This window comes from Limulus polyphemus, unplaced genomic scaffold, assembly GCF_000517525.1.
Source record: "Limulus polyphemus unplaced genomic scaffold, Limulus_polyphemus-2.1.2 Scaffold2553, whole genome shotgun sequence".
Lineage (NCBI taxonomy): Eukaryota > Metazoa > Arthropoda > Merostomata > Xiphosura > Limulidae > Limulus > Limulus polyphemus.
Window position 1 is genome coordinate 16368 of NW_013668163.1, and position 20683 is coordinate 37050.

At 31.4% G+C, this 20683-nt stretch overlaps 1 protein-coding gene across 3 annotated transcripts in view; it reads left to right on the forward strand.

Annotated features, from left to right (window-relative positions):
* Positions 1 to 20683, forward strand: part of LOC106467283 (transmembrane protein 131-like) — a 44494-nt gene that overhangs the window by 15656 nt on the left and 8155 nt on the right. For 2 of the 3 annotated variants that reach the window (XM_022395425.1, XM_022395426.1), the window contains exons 9-15: positions 1978 to 2207; positions 6679 to 6803; positions 8269 to 8367; positions 11401 to 11601; positions 12887 to 13114; positions 14499 to 14609; positions 19156 to 19292. In XM_022395425.1, coding sequence (XP_022251133.1) covers positions 1978 to 2207; positions 6679 to 6803; positions 8269 to 8367; positions 11401 to 11601; positions 12887 to 13114; positions 14499 to 14609; positions 19156 to 19292 — 1131 coding nt within the window. The remainder of the gene's footprint in view (positions 1 to 1977; positions 2208 to 6678; positions 6804 to 8268; positions 8368 to 11400; positions 11602 to 12886; positions 13115 to 14498; positions 14610 to 19155; positions 19293 to 20683) is intronic. The other variant, XM_013927619.2, reaches the window with a different exon arrangement.

A 20683-nucleotide genomic window follows, 5' to 3' on the forward strand; every position in this document is an offset into this window, starting at 1 on the left:
CTCAGAATGGTTACCATTTATAGTGTTTAATCCCCACCTATTTTTTTTTGGGGGGGGGGTGTCAGGAGTGTAAATAATCTACTTGAAACTCTATATTTGTTAACTAGTTGTTTAATATCAACCATGTTTTTCATGTTTAAACATTACTTCAAATATGTGCAAAGTGAAATATTTTTAGAGGCACTTACTTAAATTGCCAGTTATTCCTAAAAGCAGTTATATTTTTGTGTTTTTGCAATTAGACTGAAATATTAAGATAAAATGTAAACCATTTCTTAAAGGCCAATAATAACTCAAGCTATACTATAAACCATTTTCTAAAGCCCAATAATAACTCAGTATATAATGTAAACCATTTCTGAAAGGTCAATAATAACTCAATGTATAATGTAAACCATTTCTTAAGTTCCACAACTCAAATTGTAATCTAAACCATTTCTGAAAGGTCAGTAATAACTCAAGCTATGATGTAAACCAATTCTTAAATCACATAACTCAAATTATGATCTAAACCATTTCTTAAAGGTCAATAATAACTCAAGCTATAATGTAAACTAATTCTTATATCACACAACTCAAATTATAATCTAAACCATTTCTGAAAGGTCAATAATAACTCAAGCTATAATGTAAAATATTTCTTAAAGCCAAATAATAACTGCAGCTATGATTTAAACCAGTCCACTAATAACTGAAGATATAATGTAAATTATTTTTAAAGCCCACTAATAACTGAAGATATAATGTAAATTATTTTTAAAGCCCACTGATAACTGAAGATATAATGTAAATTATTTTTAAAGCCCACTGATAACTGAAGATATAATGTAAATTATTTTTAAAGCCCACTGATAACTGAAGATATGATTTAAACTATTCCTTAATGCCCAGTAATAACTGAAGATATAATGTAAATCATTTCTAAAGCCCAGTAATAACTGAAGATATAATGTAAACTATTTCTAAAGCCCAATAATAACTGAAGATATAATGTAAATCATTTCTAAAGCCCAGTAATAACTGAAGATATAATGTAAACTATTTCTAAAGCCCAATAATAACTGAAAATATAATGTAAATCATTTCTTAAAGTCCACTAATAACTGAAGATACAATGTAAATCATTTCTTATAGGCCACCGACAACTGAAGATATAATGTAAATCATTTTTTAAAGCCAAATAATAGCTGAAGATATAATGTAAATCGTTTCTTAAAGCTATCTTTACTTTGCTTTTCACTTTTTTTTTTTGCTAGTATCTGTATATTTGAAATCATGTTGGAGTTTAACCTAACTAGTACATTCCTGATGTTTCTAGGCCACAAGCATCTGGATCAACAAAATACAGTACTGTAGGCCATCAGACACATAAAAATAACACATAATGCAGTTTGACTGTATCTTGAAATTAATATATCAGCCACAGATTTAAAAAAAAAAATACAGTTCCAATACGATACCTTACCTCCTATCACATAATAGCTTTCCTTGTTTTGTGCTGCCCTCTATATGGGTAATTTTTGCTCACCTATAGCCTTGAGGCCTCCACCTAACTTCACATGATTACATGTGGTTAAGCTTTGTTATAGCATGCAACAACCCTCCGCCAATATCTTGGTATATAAACGGCTGAAATGCAAGTATTACAGGTATATCGATACTCAACAGTAAGAATCTATGAATCTTCTTTCTAAAATGTGCACTAGCAGTTTGTTTTCTAGTATCTTCTAAATTTTTCTAGCATAACTAACCAGAAATTTGTTAGCATTATTTTTGAGCCCTGTATAAGATTCTTACAGTTTAAAAAAAAGCAATAATTTAGACACACAAACTGATAAGAGCTTATGTTTAACTTCTATTAAAAGTTCATCAACATCATTCAGAAATGAAACAATTCCAGTAAGGTTAGTCACTTTGTTCAATAAAACCATATATATATATATGTATTAAGTTTATTATTTTTCAAATTAATTTCAGGATAACCGTCTTCCGGATGTATGTGTTGTTTCAAAACCAATGAAAACCCCTAGAAATAAATCAAAAGGGCAAGACCAGTCTACAACCAAAAGTGAATTTGGAGGGTTATCTGGAGGAAGATCTGAGACATTTAAAGATGATGATGATTTTCAGATCAGTACAAAAAGTAGAGCACATAAGAAAATTAAAGTACCAACAGAAGTGTTTGGAGGGGATGTTTTGCGTCCTAGGTGAGTGTTAAAGAATCTCATTATTGTAGTAAGATAGTAGAGTTCTATCCATTGTATTAAGTTGATTTATCATTACTCAGCACTACTGAGACATCATGAAGATGAAGCAACATAGCATATCCTACAATTATGAAACAAAATATTTCTCATATTAGTTTTAAAACTGCACTTAAGGGGCTGTTGGAAATTTAATCTTATAAGCTAGTATCTTAACTGTGGAAGACATTTTTTTGTGCCACCAGTTCACACATATTATCGTTAAGAGCTTTACATTGATCTTCAATATTAAGTTAATATCACTGGGGTAGTTCACACATATTATAGTTAAGAGCTTTACATTACAATTTATAACTGATCATTCTTCCTTTATAAAATCAGGACTGTTTGTGGAATATGACATGAAGACGTAGCTTACGGCATTCATGAATGTATAGCACACCACAGTGTAACACAAAGTTTTAAAGTTGCTCAAGCCATGTCCCACGAAAAAAGTACAGAGGGTTAAGTAAATTGCATTAAAACTGTTTAAAATAATGAAACCAGTAAGTCACATAACATCCACAGTCAATGTAAAGTTTCATTGCAATGGAATGTATGAGAACTACATTTTGACATTCATTGGCATTTCATAGATAGTATGAATTCACTAACAATTGATCACTTTTGGGAATGGTAAGTAACAGCTCTTTTGGCTACAAAATATTTTGTATTTTCAGATCATAAAATTGTGTTCAGACCAGGGATCTAGAACTTCAAAAAGGGATATTTTGACATTTTATGGCATTTCATATAAAATTGATCACTTTTGTGAAGGGTATGTAACAGCTGTTTCAGATACAAAATATTTCACACATTCAGTTCATAAAATTGTGTTCAGACCAGGGATCTAGAATTTCAAAAATGGAAAGACAAAAATATGCATCAACTTGGGGAACCAAAACTATTCAGAGAAAGACCTGCAACAAATTATATCCCAGGCATGTTCAGCAAAATGGGATGTTTTGTAATAGGTGAGAATCCAGGAACACAAATATCAGTGGTAAAAGTGTCCATGTTGTCATAGGCACTTTGTGGGTAGTGTTATGCCACTGAAAATTTAGGAATGGTATATATCACCCATTTCTGACAGAATATTCATACACTCAGATCATAAAGATGTATTTTGAATTGGGGATTTAGAATTTCCAAGAGAAAAATATCCCTTGTACTTAATGTAATTGAAAAACAAAGGAGTATAGATCAATTTGGATCACCAGGACCATTCAGAAAGAGACCTTAAACAAATTGTACCTCAGCAATAAGCAGTGTGTGATGTCTTATAACAGGTAAGAATCCACAAACACAAAGGTCAGAGGCAAAAGCTATCTACATGCTCCAGGCAACAGTTTCCAATTTCATCAAAAGGGACCTCGAAAAGTAACACAAATCACATGTGCAAAAGCTACTTCCACAACATTTGTTCAGTTGTCGTGTACCTCAAAAAGCTGGAAAATGAAATGGTTATCCTTCACAAAGACATATCAGTCAAATCACCAGATGCAGCACATATGGATTTCTGTTTGAAATGATTATTGAAATGTGTGCTGGGAAATCATTGTCGTTGTATACTAGATCAATTATGGAAAGCATTCATTAGAGGAACAGTATGCTTTGGACATGACAGCCTTATAACAGAACCCTCTACAGTAGAAACTACCCTGCAGTGCTGTTGTCAAGATGCATGGTTATCAGACCAAACATTACTGGACATTTTGGCTTGGATTGTAATGGCATGGTGATGCTCCACAATTCTTACAACTTTTTCAGGCCTGGGTGCACTGAATTAATGTGCCTGTTAAGAAATCAGATATTTTAGTTAAAGATGCTATATAATCTGGAGATAATACTTCTGAAATTTCATACTGAAGTAGTGTTTTTCGCAATGCAATAAAATAAACAATAATATCTGATATTGATATTAACACACATCTTTGAAATTTCAAAAAGATTTATTTTGATATATTTTTTAAGTTACAGTTGAAAATACTCACTTTGGTTGTAGATTTCTTTATCTTTATACATTCTTTTGAAACTTTCCTATAATGTGTTTTTATTTTATAAAACCATAAATTCTTTGTTTTTATTTTAAAAAACTTTATGCAGTTCACTGGTGTACAATAAAAGTTATAAGCAATCCAAATTTTTTAATTGTTAATCAGAATGTTCTATTTAGTATATGTGATAAGTTATAAACCCATTTTATATTCACTGATATATAGATATATAATGCATTCCTTTTCAATGATTTTCTTTGACCATTCAAATAGTTACTTAAACCAATAAGGTCTAACACAGTGGCCTTCTTGATGAAAACAAAACTTGGTATGGTCAAGTGCAAAATGAGTTAGCTAAGCCTATTTCATCTTTTCTATGAAAAACATTTCCTATCATATTGAAACATCATAACTCAAATAAAGAATAAGATTATAAAGCAAGCTTTAAAAAGAAATAAAGACTTTAGTTGTGGTAGAAGTTGTTGACAAACATCCTTTCTTCTAGCGACATATCACCAGTTTAAGCTTTTATCTACTTGTCCTGCATTCCAGGAAGATTATAAGTAATTTATTTCACTTGAAGCCAAAGTCAATCCAAAAATCAAAATTTGGGATTTTTCTTTATAATTTGTATGTATAAAAGTAGTTAAAATTTTATATGAACAAATTTCAACTTTAAAGTTTTATGTTTTTTTAATTGTGTGGAAGAATGGCCAAAGTTTATTTGGTATAATGTTCATAATTCGGTTGTCTTTCAAAATTTATAGTGCACACTAGAGGGATTGACATATTTTGATAAAAAGTTTAGAAAAAATAACCTTTATATTGTGTACGTATATTAACCCTGATGAAGCTGCAAAGACGAAACGTTGGTTAAAATTAAAAAAATGCTTTTATACATATATCTGGAGTATAAAGGTCCTATTTTCTAAACTTCTTAATTCAGTGGTGCATTTTTTATAATTAAGGTGGAATACATCCATCTGGAGTTGATAACTGTTAATATAATGTACTCAACCTCTATATAACAAAGTTATAATGGTTCCCCAAGCCCTGTGTCCCAAGAAAAAGTAGGACAAAGTTATAATGGTTTCCCAAGCCTTGGGTCCCAGGAAGAAATAGAACAAAGTTTTAATAGTCTCCCAAGACCCCAGAAAGAGTAGACATTTTGTTATTAGTTTTATAAATAAATCAAAATACATGATTATTGTTTCTAGTAATGCAGAATTCCAAATCCATGACACTGTAATTTTTTAGCATTATCTAAATGATTAACACAGAAAGATAACTGTTGTTATAGTTAGTAAACATAAACAAAAAAAAAACTGTCTTGAACCAGATCAAAGCAGTTAGGAAATGTAAGAAATGGAAAAATGTAATTTCAGTTTGAAGCATTTCTCCAAACAACTAGGGTGTGTTGCTGAAACTCGTTCTGTAGTTTATGAAGACTTTACTGTACTTTATGTAACATATCTTTTCAATAAATCTTTGATTGTTTGTGTATTAAGAAATCTAATGTGTCAAAACTTTAATTGAAAAGTCTTACTAGTTATATTATTACATGCTTATTAGTAATGTCCAGTGATTTGTAATATACTTATTAATTATTAATCCTTAAATTGTTTACAGAAGGTTAATTACTGTTTTTGTTTTATCTGTCACAACAATCAGTGTAAAGAACTGATTTAAAACAATGGTAGAAGCCAGTAATTTGCCATGTTAAATACATGGGGAACCTCACCAGTAATTAATGGTATTTTTGTTTAGATTTTACACATGCATGATGATTCAGTATTTTATTAGTGATCATGTGATGGGCATGGACCTTCAAGCAGTTTTGTGTATAAAAACGTATTTTATAGGGATCATGTGATGGTCACGAACCTATAAGCAATTTTGTATATTAAAATGTTTTAATGTATCGTGTGATGGTCATGGACCTACAAGCAATTTGGTGTATAAAAATGTGTTTTAAAATCTGATTGGACCAGATTGGGTGTGGCTTGATGGTTAATTTACTTGGGCTGTGAATCTGAGGTTTCATTGTTTTCAGCCCATAACCCTCAAAAATGTTCTACACACTTTGGGACCATGCATGTCAAATCCCACTATTGAGTAAGACATGAGTGGCCCAATGTTTGGTGGAAGGTCTGTTGACTAGCTGCCTTCCATCTAGCCTGTCAGTTCAAAATTATGGAGAACTATGTGTAGATAGACCTTTGTCTAGCTTGACATAAATATTCTGAAATAAATAAGCCATAAGGATCATATGGATTAGATATTGTAGCTAAATTATTATACAAAAAAATTCATAATTGTGTAGGAGAAGTAATATATTGTTCCTGAAAATGAAATGTTCTAATATTCCAGCGTTTCATTTTTACAAGTATTTTTTTGTTAATAACTGTATCAGTGTTAAAGCTTATATTTTTTCTCAGCACTCTGGAGTTGCCATACAAACCGAAACCTGTTGTAGTATCAACAGTTAATAAAGAAAAACGATTGCAACCAGACATCACGAAAACAAACAAGATCCTGAACAGGGTAAAACCTAAAAGTAAGGGTTAGTGTATCCCTTGAATTTCTTATTTATAAGAAACCAGTGCTGTGTTTTTCCAAGATTGTGAAGGTTTTTTTTTCCATAAAACCAATAAACTTGCCTTCATTTGAATTATGACAATCTTAACCTTTTTTATTTCCACTTTGATGTCTTAAGATCTACTCCATAGGATTGCTAAAAGTGTGAATGTAAAGAAAAATAGAATTTTTTAAATTATATTAAGCATTCTTATTTAATGAAAAACTTGAGATTTTCTAAATTTTTGGGCATTTTCACAGTCTGTACTTAAGATTTAAAATATTTTATGTTTTTATATATGTATAATTTGACTTCTTATTTTGATTATTTTTACATTTTAATTGGTTTCACATGTATTTAATTTTTAATGTTAACAACTTGTTTCGAAAACTGTTAGGATTTTGCATAGCAATGTGATATTATTGTATATTTTCCTGTTTTATTATGAAGTATGTGGTTAATTATTATGTAAATTGTTTCCATCAGTTTAGGTTGAACAAACTTTTGCCTTAGACTTGAGGTGTTAACTCTGAAATTAGCAATCAACATTCAAATTTATTCTGTCATTTCCCACTGTCTAACAAACAAACTAGAATCTGTATACTCTTTCATTTCTCACTGTAACCGAGCCAAGCATAGCCCAGTGGCTAATATATCAAACTGTGCATCTGAGAGCCAATTGTTCATATGTCATTACTAGAACAAAACATAAAAATGTGCTCCATACTTTGGGGCTATGGATGCATTATAAGGGTGATGAGGAAATTGGACCATTTAGTTGGATAAGAGTAGCCCAAGAGTTGGCAGTGGGTGCTATTGACTAGTTGACTCTAGTCTGTTATTTCAAAATTAGAAATGACTAGTACGAATACCTCTTGAGTATCTCAAACTCACTGTAACAAACAGAATACTGTACTTTTTGGAGAAGAATTTAAATTGAATCATTAACTACAATTTCTTTGACAGACAAACTTGATTGTTATTGAAGTTTATCACTTCTCAGTGTCTACTTTATCATCAACTTTGTGGTGGAGCTAAGTCTGTTAAGTTTATACATTACTGTTCTTAGGATCGTATGGAAAGTAAAAATAAATATTTATAATGTGTTCTTGAAAATGTTTTATAAAATTACTTCAGGTCAGAAATCAGTACTTTTATTGCTACAAATTTAGACATACCTTCTCACTAAAGACACAGTTGTCTGAAAGACTTTGAAATTTTTAATAGTTTTCTTGGATGGTAAATAATATCTAAAGGATTGATGTGTTTTTTTGTTTTGTACCATGCTTCTGCATACAAATGATTTACTGAAATGCCATACACTATCAGGATTGCATATAATCTTTCTTTCTGTATGAGTGAATTCTTGTAGTAATTCATTATATTTTCTTGATCTGTAATTTTTCATAGAGATATAGTTTGAGTGAAAGATAATGTGTTATTTTCACAGGCCGATCAATTACGACTTTATCAGACACAGATAGTAGTGATTTGGGCAAAGAATCTCCACCTCCTCTTTGGGATGACCCACGGCCTTTAGCAGGATATGGTAACATCAATATCTTTGTATTAATTTGTCCATTTTCTTTTTTTTATTCTTTGAGAATCATAAATAATACATTTCACTCAATTATTAACATGTACAGGTCATTAAAAATAATATATTTTAATTTTACATCTGAAACTGTTTAATCTTGTTGAATATTTAAAGTTTTCATTAATCTTTTGCTTTAAAACTTGGTACTGTGCCATGCAGTGTTAGTTTAAAAAAAAAGTTGTTTGTGGATTTCATTTCTAACCTTGAAAATAAAAAAAACATCATTGTACACAAAATTATATTATCAACAGATTACTAAAAATGAAAATTGATACATAGAAAGAGTAAATATTGATATAATGTGGAGCATTATGTTTCTGGTTTCCTTCTGCATCAAAATTTCTTAGGGCATAGGATTATGTTATCCCAGGCCCCCCTGAAAAGGGCTGTTAATCCAGTAAGTCCATCAGACTCTCTTTAATCATAATATCTCTGTAACTTTAAAAATTTTCTCTTTTTTAAATCGATCAATCTCTCAGAAATCTATTTAAACAGAATTGTACTTACTCAGTCAGCATCTCTCTCTGCTCCAATCCTTGTCAATTGTTCTCTCCAACTGACATCATTGCCACATGGACAAACAAATGCATTTGTTCTGCTTTAAGGCATGCTTCAATCAGCATCTTTCTTGTCTCAACATGTTTCTCAACAACCCACTCTACGTGTTAAATAAACTAAGCTCAGTGGCTCTATCTAAATTCGTTTGGCATTAACCTTTTCACCGTCATGGGTGAAGAGAAGCAAAAGGTTCTTACCACCCTGGGTTGTCTTTCAGGCCCCAAAATCGTTTTTGAGGCTTGAAAGATTTTTAAACTGAAATTCTTGCCTACAGTTTGATTTGATTAGTGTATGTTAACATTTGAATGTTTTTGATTGTAGCACCATATTGAATATGTGTATAAATGTTCTGTTCAGATCTTCATTGTTTTGTTGATTAAAGTAAAAATAAATACTAGATACAGATAAAATCTTTCCCTACCATGTTAGTAGTTGACTGTGTTAATTTTAATTAGTACATATGATATTTATTTATAATGGCTTTAAAAATGAAGTTGAATTAATTGATTAGGCTTCAAAAATGGAAATTTGTATCATATAAAATATATATATATAAAATAAACTTATTTTTTTTCATTGATATTGCTATTTTAAGAAATTCAAGGGATAAATAACCCTTATTTTTAGGTTTTACCCTGTTCATGATCTTGTTTATTTTTGTAATGTCTGGCTGTAATCGTTTTCTTTATTAACTCTTCAGACTAAACAGGTTTTGGTTTGTATGGTATGAAATTTGACAAGCTTTTAGTAAACATGAAATCTATTGTACACAAAAAATCAGATTTTTTGACAAAGTATTTTTACTAAAGATTTATCGATGAATCTATGAAGTCAGTCTGTCTTCAACTTTGACTAGTCTGAGTGCAAGGTGATTATCATGTTAAAAGTAAAAATGCTTTTTTTTCACCTTACAGTTTTCATCTTACATTTACTTAGCCTTTAGAACCTTCTTAATGAATATCAGAATTGTTTTGGTTAAACTTAATCTCTCATTTTTTCTACCCTAACACTAACTATAGTGAAATCTTCTGTACCAAAAGTTGAAAAATGTGTGATCAATTCAAAAGTATAATTTTGTCTGGAATAACTGCAGTTTACAACAGACGATTACAGTTATCTATCTTAACAGCTTTAGGCCTCTTCCTCTTCTCACAAGTGCTTTCATTTAATTTTATTGTTTTATTGCTCTTTGAACTGTGTTTAGCTTCTAAATTAGTATAACAAAGCAAAAAGAATTTCAGTTTTATTATCTTACCTAAAAAACTTGTAATTTTGACACTTTTAATTACTTTTATAACAACGAATAAAAAATTTACCTAAATATACTTGTACTTGTTTTTGCAGTCAAAGTCTTGATAACAGTTAACCCTTATTTTTGGTAGGGTTGTTGTTAGTACTTCATTCAAGTTTATTTATTTCAGATATTCAGTTTATAACATAAAGTAATAACACAGACAAAGAGTACAATATCTTGTAACTATTATAAATTAATTGGCTTTCTAATTAAGCTATAAGTGGTTCAAAATAATTCCTTTGGTTGGTTGAGATAATGAAGACTGAAACAGTAGGGTGAATAGTTCAAAACCTGTTGTAGGAACAATCTAGCCTTATAAGGAATTGAGAAAATTAAAATTCAGTCGTTCTGTTGGTTATAAATAATCTTATATCAAATGTCAAAAAAAATTATTGACATTCTTTGAAAGGCTGGATGTGATAGGAAGATGTGGTTTTGACTTTCTGGTTTATATCTTGTTAAAGCAAAAAGATTGGAGGCTGTATATTTAGATACATCGTGACAATATATATATATATATTATAACTGTGGGATTTTTATTAAAACTCAAAAGCTGAAATAAGGATAGAAAGAATATCTAAAATTGACATTTCTGACTAAAAAAGTGTCGTGTGATAGAAAGAAGTGAACAATGAGAATTTATTAAAATATTTCTCTTTGATATTAAGAAATTAAAACTGATACAGTATTAAAAGTTTAATTATAAATAATGTTTTGATGCCAGGATTATTTACACACGTTGGTAATAAAATTGCTTAATTAAATTTCAATGTAACTTTGTGAAGGTCATGAGTGCACTATAACCCCTACCGTGCACATTGTGTTAATGATGATTTTCAAATGCTAAGGATATACTCAGTATTGAAGTAATGTACTTGATATTCCTATTGTTTTATTATTTATTCATAAACATATATTGGTTGTAAGTGTTTTTTATACAATAACATTGTGTTAATGATGATTTTCAAATGCTAAGGATATACTCAGTATTGAAGTAATGTACTTGATATTCCTATTGTTTTATTATTTATTCATAAACATATATTGGTTGTAAGTGTTTTTTATACAATAAATTTTTTATCTGTTGTAGTTCTTACATTTTTTACAATTTTGTTTTTATATTAACTTTTCAGATGGATTCTTTGACCTTGCTCAGCAAACAGAAACATTTGTGCTTCATAATCGTGGAAGTTCATCTAATGAACCGAACTTGACAGGCTCCTACCGACCTCCAACCTATTCTGCAGCAGTTAGTGGAGATTTGGGACTTAATAAAGCAAAATCAAAAACTTTATTGGCTGGAGATGTGGGAGGCATTTCATCAAGATTTCCAGGTAGGAATGAGGCTCCAAAACAAAAGCTTTTCAACAGCCACAATTAAAATTTTATTAAATGATTCTCTTTATATCACTCTTGTGGCTTATTTCTATTTCTCAAAGTGAGTTTTTGCTATTTTATTTTTACTGTTTTAGTATACACATGCATTTGTGGTACTGTATTGATACTTGAGTAAAGAGTGAACCAAAGTGGTAGGCAATGAAGAGGTTCATTTTAGGCTTAACTGATAAAAACTTTTACTATTATTGTTCAACAATTCAATTTTAGTTAAAGTCTGCAAAGTGTTTTTTGATTGTTTTAGTATTAAGTAGCTTTATTCTATCAACTTACCAGACTAAGTTAAATATTATCATCATTTTGATACTTAGTGAACCCTTTGTTTGAAGTAAGTACATCTTATCACTTTATTTTGTTAATCTATAATGAATTGGTTGTTAATTTTAGATAATTTGTTTGTTCTTCTTTTTTGTTTTTTTCTTTCGTTCGTAGACAGTTTATTCATTTAAAGAGTGTAATAGTTTAGCTGTAAGAATTTTCTTTATCCCTTAAGAATCTACTAATGTAGAAAGGAGAGTAATAATTATCTTAATCAAAGTTCATATTGAACTTTTGAAAATTCGTATTATTGATACTGAATGAAGATCAGAACGTTATTGTGCTTTGGCATTCTAGGTCAGTTCACTTAAACATGTATGGTTTTCTGAAGATAATCAATAAAAAAATACTTTTTTTATGTAAGCTAAATTTTGCATAAATAGTAATATTATATAATATATATTTCAAACTTGAAGTCGTTTCTAAACGTTTTTCTGTAAACAAACATATATGCAAAGTTGAAAACCTAACATTAGTATCTTGTGTATATACTGTTTTGTGTAATGCAAATTTTTTTTAGTAGGTACAGCACATATAGCCCGTTGTGTAGCTTTGCACTTATAACAAATCAAGAACATTATTAAAGTTCCATTATCTTTTATTTCGTCTTAGAAATGTATTGTAAGAAAGTCTTGGATCTTGTAAATTGATTTATGAAGAAGATTGAATAAAAAAATGTGAAGTTTATTTCAGTGTTTGTGATCAGTTCCCCCTCCCCTTTTCCTTTTTATCTGTTGCCAACATTTTAAGTTTGAAGAGAGTAAGGAATTTAGAACATAATAACTATTTCTGGATATATATATGTATATTGGTTATTAATATTTGGTGTACTTTCCCAAATGTCAAATAGATAAACACTTCAAAATTATTCTTCACTGTATAAACAGTCCTTGCTTTTGTTTTTAGGACCTGTTGGACAGAAACCTGTAGTGGTTTCCAAGTCTAGTGGCCCAGGTGTAACAAACACTAATACTATCTTTCCAACCAATATGTGGAATAGTTTAAATGGAGTTGGTTCATCACATCTTTTACAAGAACGGGATGTATCTAGTTCTGGACTGTCTTCCTGGTCATCATCGCATCTTACAGACAAACTAGTCTGCAGTACAGGCACTTCAAGCACAGATTTAGATGGTAAGACATGGTTACAAAGAATTTGTTTCAGAACACCTATCTGCCAGCTTTAGATAATATGTTAACCCACAAAATACAGTCTTATGTTTGTACCATTCACTACTAGTGGGGCCCATATATTGAATCATATTCAGTAATTTTATGTTATTGCCTTGTTACAAAACTTAATGTAAGGAACTGACCAAAACGTTTTGGTGAAATAATGTGTAAAATGCATAGAAAATTGATTTCACAGAAGAGGAAATTACTTTCAATATTGATTTTCTTTTTATATTACTCATGTGTTAATAGGGGCTCTGTAATCAGCCCATTTGAACGCTACTTGTAATTTTAAATGTTATTTTCATTCTATTTAGCGAAAAGAACAATCTATTAGTGATGATATGATTTTGTAGTAAATTGTGTGAACCCTATACGATTCATTTACTGCATACAATGTACATGAATACTGGTTTACTTCTCTGTGGTTCATAGAAACACTGCTATGACTTTAAACATGGGACTTGACACTATCCTGTTGTAGACATACCCATTTAGTATCCTGATTGTACAGTGCAAGAATATTTTGTATGTTCTGATAGCAACTAGAGTTGGTATTTGCTTTGTATTTTGTGAAGCTTAAGTTTCTTTGTCACTTTATGAGAAACATGCAGTTTAGAAGTTTTGTTAAGAATTTATTTAGTGTTCTGGGAACTTTTTGTCTTACAGTTAGTTGATGCTCTTCGTTACTATATATTTAGAAAAAGAACTTGTAAGAAGCTGGACTACTCTTAGTAGTACAAATTGAGTATTTGTAGGGGTAAAGTTATTGTTAACAGTGAGAGTACCTAAATGATCAAATAATGTATTATAATTCTTTTAAGTAGAAACATAAGAAAAAATATATTCAGTTAGCTATGCTGATTGCAGGTGGGTTTTTAGTTTCGTTCTAAGTACATAGCTTAAACTGATTGGAAATTAATATTGGTTGTTAAGTTTTGGTTATTATAGATAACTTCTCCAAAACAAAGATTACAACAACATGTAGAATAGAACTAGGATAAATGAAATTTGGCAACGCGTGACCGAAGTCGAAGGGGGGGGGATCTGATTCCTGTTGCTTGTTGGACTTACTAAAACATAAGTTGCCACGATATCAAAAATTGTAATATTATTTAGAAGAAAGAAGGTTGCAAATGTTTATGTACGATAACTTTCTTTCATTAATGATTTGTAATAATCCAACTTTTTCACAGTTTGTCAGGACAGCTTTAGAATAAATTGGAAATCAAAAATTGTTTAACTTTTAAATGATTAAAACTGGTATTCGTAGATAATTTTTAAATAAATGCTTTGTTAAACAAAAACGTAATCTGTTTACTTAATAAAAAAAAATTTTAATTAGGAATTTTGGGATCTGATCGTCTACCTCACAAGGAATATGTTCGTGCTTTACAAATTCAGCGATATCAGAAAATGGAGGAATACCACAAACTTCAGGCTTTACAAAATCAGAGTAAGTGATGTAGGCACATGATAACTTTGTCAATCTCACCTATTGTAATATTTACACTTTTTTATCCAAATCTATTAATATTGAAGTAATTATATCAAAAATTATACTAATACAGAAGTACAATTTTCAAGAGTTCTTGTACAAGTTTCTCATATATCTGTTTAGTATTCAAAATCTCATTTTAATTTTATTGTTTGAATATTTCTAATCATAAATTCTTAATATATATATATGCATGAACAGCTACAAAGTCAAACTTAAGAATGATACATCACATGCTGGAACACTATGTTGTAGTTTGAGTTAAACTGATTATCATTTCTTTGGTAGTAGTATTACTAACTGTATAGGATTTTCCATGAATCTTCATGACCAGTTTAATTCTGAAACAGAATTTTTTTTTACATATATATATAACAGCTTAGTATATCATACTATTATCATCCAAGCATGTACTTGGTTTAACTTGTATCATCTTCTCAGCATATTTGGTGAGTTTCTATAAAAAAGCATAAAGAAAAAAACAGATTGTAGTTCTGTGGCATTACCAGCAGTGGAAGCATCACTACTCAGTGGGGATGGGGATCTTTTTACAAAAAAATATGAATCTTAAATTCTACACAAAGAATTTAAGTGATTAATATGAAAGTCAAATGTTTACTAAAAAGATAAATCAGAGGATAATGGACTTTTTTGACGTTTTAGACTATTGGTGTGACTGTTTGTTCCCCCCATCCAACCCCCAAGTTAAGCCCGTGACTACTATGATTGAAAAATTTAACCCCTAACATTTTATTGCCCTCTCAAATGTGTTTCTCCTGAAAATATCATAACATAACATTTTGGGATAACATGGGATCTATTGGTCCATCTCAGCTGTCCCATTCTCTAAACTAAACTATTAGTAAATAAATTTAATAAAAAAATCTTAAAGCCAACCCTTATCATTCATATACTTATTAAGCTTTCTCTTAAACTCACTTAAATTTACTGTCTCTACAACAAGGCAACCCATTCCAAAGGCCAACCACCCTCGTAGAAAAATACAACTGTCTCAGCTGAAGATGACTCCTACCCTGCCAAAATTATATTTCTATCCCCTAGTCCTACTATTCGAGCTGTTAAGTAGGAAAAAAAGATGATGCATCAACACTATCAATTCCCATTACAATCTTCAACACCTCAATCAGATCCCCCCTAACTCTTATTTTTTCAAGAGAAAACAATTTGAGAGATTTCAACCTCTCCATCCAAGGCACCATTCTAGTAACCCTTCCCTGAAGCCTTTCCAACAATTCAATGTCCTTCTTTAGGTAAGGAGCCCAAGATTGAACACAACACTCCAAATGTGGCCTAACCATTGACCATAACAATGAAATTATAACTTCTTTAGACTTGTATTCAATATTTTTGTAGACAAAACCCAAAATTCTATTTCCCTATCAATAGCAACAGCACGCTGCTTAGATGGCTTAAGAGGTTGATCAACTATTACACCAAGATCCCTTTCTTTCATGACACTGTTAAGATTGTTCCCATCCAAATTATACTTATAATTCAAATTATGATAACCCACATGCATTATTTTGTATGTATTATAATTAAAACCCCTCTGCCATTTATCAGCAGCATCCTCTTCACAGCTAGCAAACCCAAGACCTTAATATCATCTGCAAAAAGGAAGGAATATAGACATCTGTAATACATGTGTGAGGACTTATGTTGATTGGTTCTACTCTAAATCAAAAACTGGCTCATGAGAACCGACATCCATGTGGGGGTGGGATGAGGGATCCCAATCAAAAGGGTGAACTGCAATTTTAACATCTCACTCCATTTTTTTATTATGTTTTATATTGAAGGATGTCACTTACACCAGCAGAACACCACCACCCTACTCTCAACTGAATGGTTTTATAATCATTTTTATTTTATTTTTTTGTATTTCATAACCCATTCAGGAGGATGCCTCCATGGTCCACCACCCCAGCAGCTTAGAACTGGAAAGTGGTGAGGACTCTTAAACTCCACTACTATCTTAACTGTTTCACTTCAAAATAACCCCATCCATAAAAAAAAGGGGATGGGTGGGTTTCAAACACTGAACTAGTCTGGTAGTACTAGGAGCAAAACTTTAAAATCTTAATTCATAGTTTCTTACTGTCACTGCTGATTTTTATTGTGGTAGATTTTTCAGTACCTGTAGAACTTTATGGATTTATTTTTAATTAAAGGCAACCTTCTCTACTTCATGTTAAGAAAAAACTGGGAAATTTAAAGAATAAGGCTCATGGGCCAGATAATATTTCCCCAAGGGTTTTGATGGAGGTTAAGAACTGGATATGCGAGCCATTTGCTACTATTTTTGTAAGTCCTTGAAGAGTGGGCAGGAGCCAGAGGATTGGAAGTTAGCTAATGTAACTCCTATTTTCAAGGAAGGTGATAAAAATTATCTCAGTAATTATAAGATCATCAGTCTTACATTAGTTGTGGGAAAAGTTTTGGAAAATCTGATAAATGATGCTTTGCAAAGCCATTTAACAAAGTTTAGAATTTTACTGGATAGTCAACATGGTTTCACTAAAGGAAAATCTTGCCTTACTAATCTTTTGACATTCTTTGAAAAGGTTACTGCTTATGGAGATGAGGATAAGAGTGTAGATTTGGTGTATCTGGATTTACAGAAAGCATTTGACAACATGCCACATAAAAGGCTTGTAAAATAAATTATCTCTATAGGTGTGGGGAATAAGTTAGCAAATTGGATAGAATAGTGGCTGGATGGAAGAAAGCAGAGGGTTGTTACAAATGGAGTTCAGTCAAACAAGTGGGGTACCTCAGGGCTCAGTCTTAGAAACTTTGCTCTTTTTGATTTACATCAATGACATAGATGAAGGAATGGTCAATAAATGACTAAAAATTTATACTCCATCAGTGGGTCACGGTGGAGGTAATTGTAGATTGTTTAGGTTCATTCCCTTCCACTATCCCTTGATGTTTCATATAATGAGGATGTTATATTGTGCTTGGGGTGGTTCTAGTCAATTTCACTTTTGAGTGAGATGGTTTACATTATGTAGACATCATTTCAATTCGGATGTCGGGTTTTCAGATTGATCTATCAATTTATCATATTCACATGTGCCTCGTTCATGAATCAGGGGGTACTAAATTCCATCCAGTCTCGTGAAATTGAGGTGAAGACTGTATGTTCCTCTTTCCTACCCCCACATGGATGTCAATTCTTGGTGGTCTGAGTTATAGATTGTAGTCAACTTGCTGGTGATATAATCTTTCCTACCCCCACATGGATGTTGTTACCCAGTGGCAGGGTTTTGGATTGTAGTTGACTTACTGACGGTATGATCATCATCCTAACCCTGCTTGGATGTCAGTTCCCAGCAGCATGGGTTTTTGACGTTGTTGACTTGCCATGTACAATCCATCGCAGCCTAGACACTCCACACCTTTTAATTTTACCCACTTTTATAATTTCTGGGATTGAGTTTCATGAATACTGCATGGCTTGGATCATTTTCTGGGCATAGTTCTCTCCCAATTGCATGTGCTCCTCTGTTTTTCACCCAAATATGCAACATCTTTCTACAATGGGCGAAGAGTATACCTGGTTCAGAAGTGGTGCAATTCCCTACATCAGATCTTAGAATCTGACTGTCTCATCTTAGGGAGTTTCCTTCAGATGCTTTCGAAGGATGCTTCTTTCTTTCCCTTGCACTGGTTCCTCCAGTGGGATTCTAGCTACTTATGTGAGAAGAGGTAATGTATTGTATCGGAAGTTATAATTTTCTTCCACTGAAAATGTATTTCCGATAAGTAGTTACCTAAAAACCAGTGCTTCCTTCTTCTGCCAAAACTCAAAATGATAGTTCAGTAGAATTGAATAGAAGGAGTCACATGTGTAATGAAAGTATGTTGCACTCTTATTTGTGGAGGGTTGACACATGATGATTTGTATGAAAGACACATTGGAATCAGTCAATTACAATGGAGGGGGAGATAGAAGGCTTGTGGCATCTGTAAACTTTTTTTTGCATATAGAGTGCAGCACTGAATGAGAATAGCTATTTATGTCAGAGGAGGTGAGTATCTATTTGAAATACATTTTCAGTATAAGAAAATTGTAACTTTACAGCCAAATATATTGGTAACAGAGATCAGGGTACCCAGCTGATAACTCAATGAATTGTAATTATTATTGATTTTAGTTTTGTTGTGCATTGATTTATGACATTTTGTACATTGGCTTCATTTTGTAGAATTGGCTTCATTAATTGTTTTTATCTATGTAGTTTTATTTTGATCAGAAGTTATCAATAATTAAGATAGCATTAAATTAATTATTTAGGCATTAACTATTGACACTTGTGTATAATTTCATGTCACTATTAGTTTGCTCACAATTTATTGAATTTATATGTTTAATGTTGAATTTCTTGCGAGTTTCATGATTCGAGAACTTAATAAATGTATTTTAACATGAATTTTTTTATATTAATAATCTTAATTTTAATTCAAACCTATACAGCAGATTGGCCAATGTATGTGACCCCTATTAGTAATAGTCTCTGGGATCCAGGATACACTCCAAGAACAGACACCTGGAGATCAGTTGTTAGCAGTGAGAGAGATGGCTGCTCACTGACATCACAAACAAATGGACAGGTAAGTTAACAAAGTTTAAACTTTAGCTATGTTGGGATTTTTGTAGCTGACTGATAACCAGATAGTGCATTTTGTTTTTATTTTTCACATGCTCGTAACTCTTGTACCTCAAGAGTAAGCTTGAGGGCTTATAATGCTACAATTTTGTGTTTGATCTCTGAAGTGGGTACAACACAGTTAGCATATTGTATTATTTGTGTTGAACAACAAACAGACAGTAATATTTTCTAGGTTGTACATGGCCTGTTATTGGTTAGTGTGCCAGACTGTAAGTTAAAAGGTTCATGGTTTGTGTCCCATTGTTGTAAAATCATGGTTACGTTTTGAAGCTGTATGTGATGCTCAGATTCACACTTTGATTAGAGTAGAATGCAGCTAGTCAACAACAGCTAGTCAACAGACCCACTGCCAACTTTTGAGCCCCTTTAGTCTATCAGTTCAAAATTAGGGATGTCTGTTTTGATTTTGTCAACTTTATTAGCAACATTATTCTATTAATATGTACTTATAATGAGCAATACCTTCCCAGGTTTGATGAGTACATGTTTTTTCATATAAATGGATATCTATACTTAATGATGAATTCAGAGTATTCCTTCATGCAGCAAAGGCAAGTAAACTTGTAAATATTAGGTGATAATTTGTTATTGTGATCTAATTCTTCAAAATGAAATAAGTTTGTTACTTTAGAGACTTGTTTCATTTTCAGACCATATGATGATATTTTATCAACATTAGCAATTTCCAAAGTAGGAAATGTCCAGATTATCTTCTGCAAAAAAAGATTTGTGGCAAGATATGTTTTTTTTTTTGCAGAAAAAAGTAATAAGATAGAATAATGCAGTGTTTGGAAAAGTTATAAAACTAGTACCCAGTCTCTTTTTTTTTTTATACTTGTATGAGTGCAGTTTTTGGGGCATGCACTTATCATTTAGTTGAATGTAATTGATTAACGAGCTTGATGATTAATCAATTAACAATTACACTAATTACCCACCTCTAATGTATAGTTTAGGTATCCCTTGTATAACTTTTTACAAACATTTTCTTACAGCCCTCTAATGGTTTAGTGCTATGTTTGTTGCTATATAATGGTGTAAACAGTGCAGATTGTGCAGCTTTTTTCTCATAATATACACACACAGGGCTGTTTTATCCAATGGGCAATTGCCAAGGGCCCACCCCTGCAAGGGGCCTACCATGCAAGTATAATAATAAAATATGAAGTGTATTATGAAATAATAATAACAAACCAATTTTTTAAATAAATTCAGTTTATCAAATTGTATGGTATTTTCTTATAAGCAGTGGGGGGGGGGGACACTAGTTTATACTTTGCTTAGGGCCCACTAGTGCCTTAATGTGACACTGTATATACACACACTCAGAAT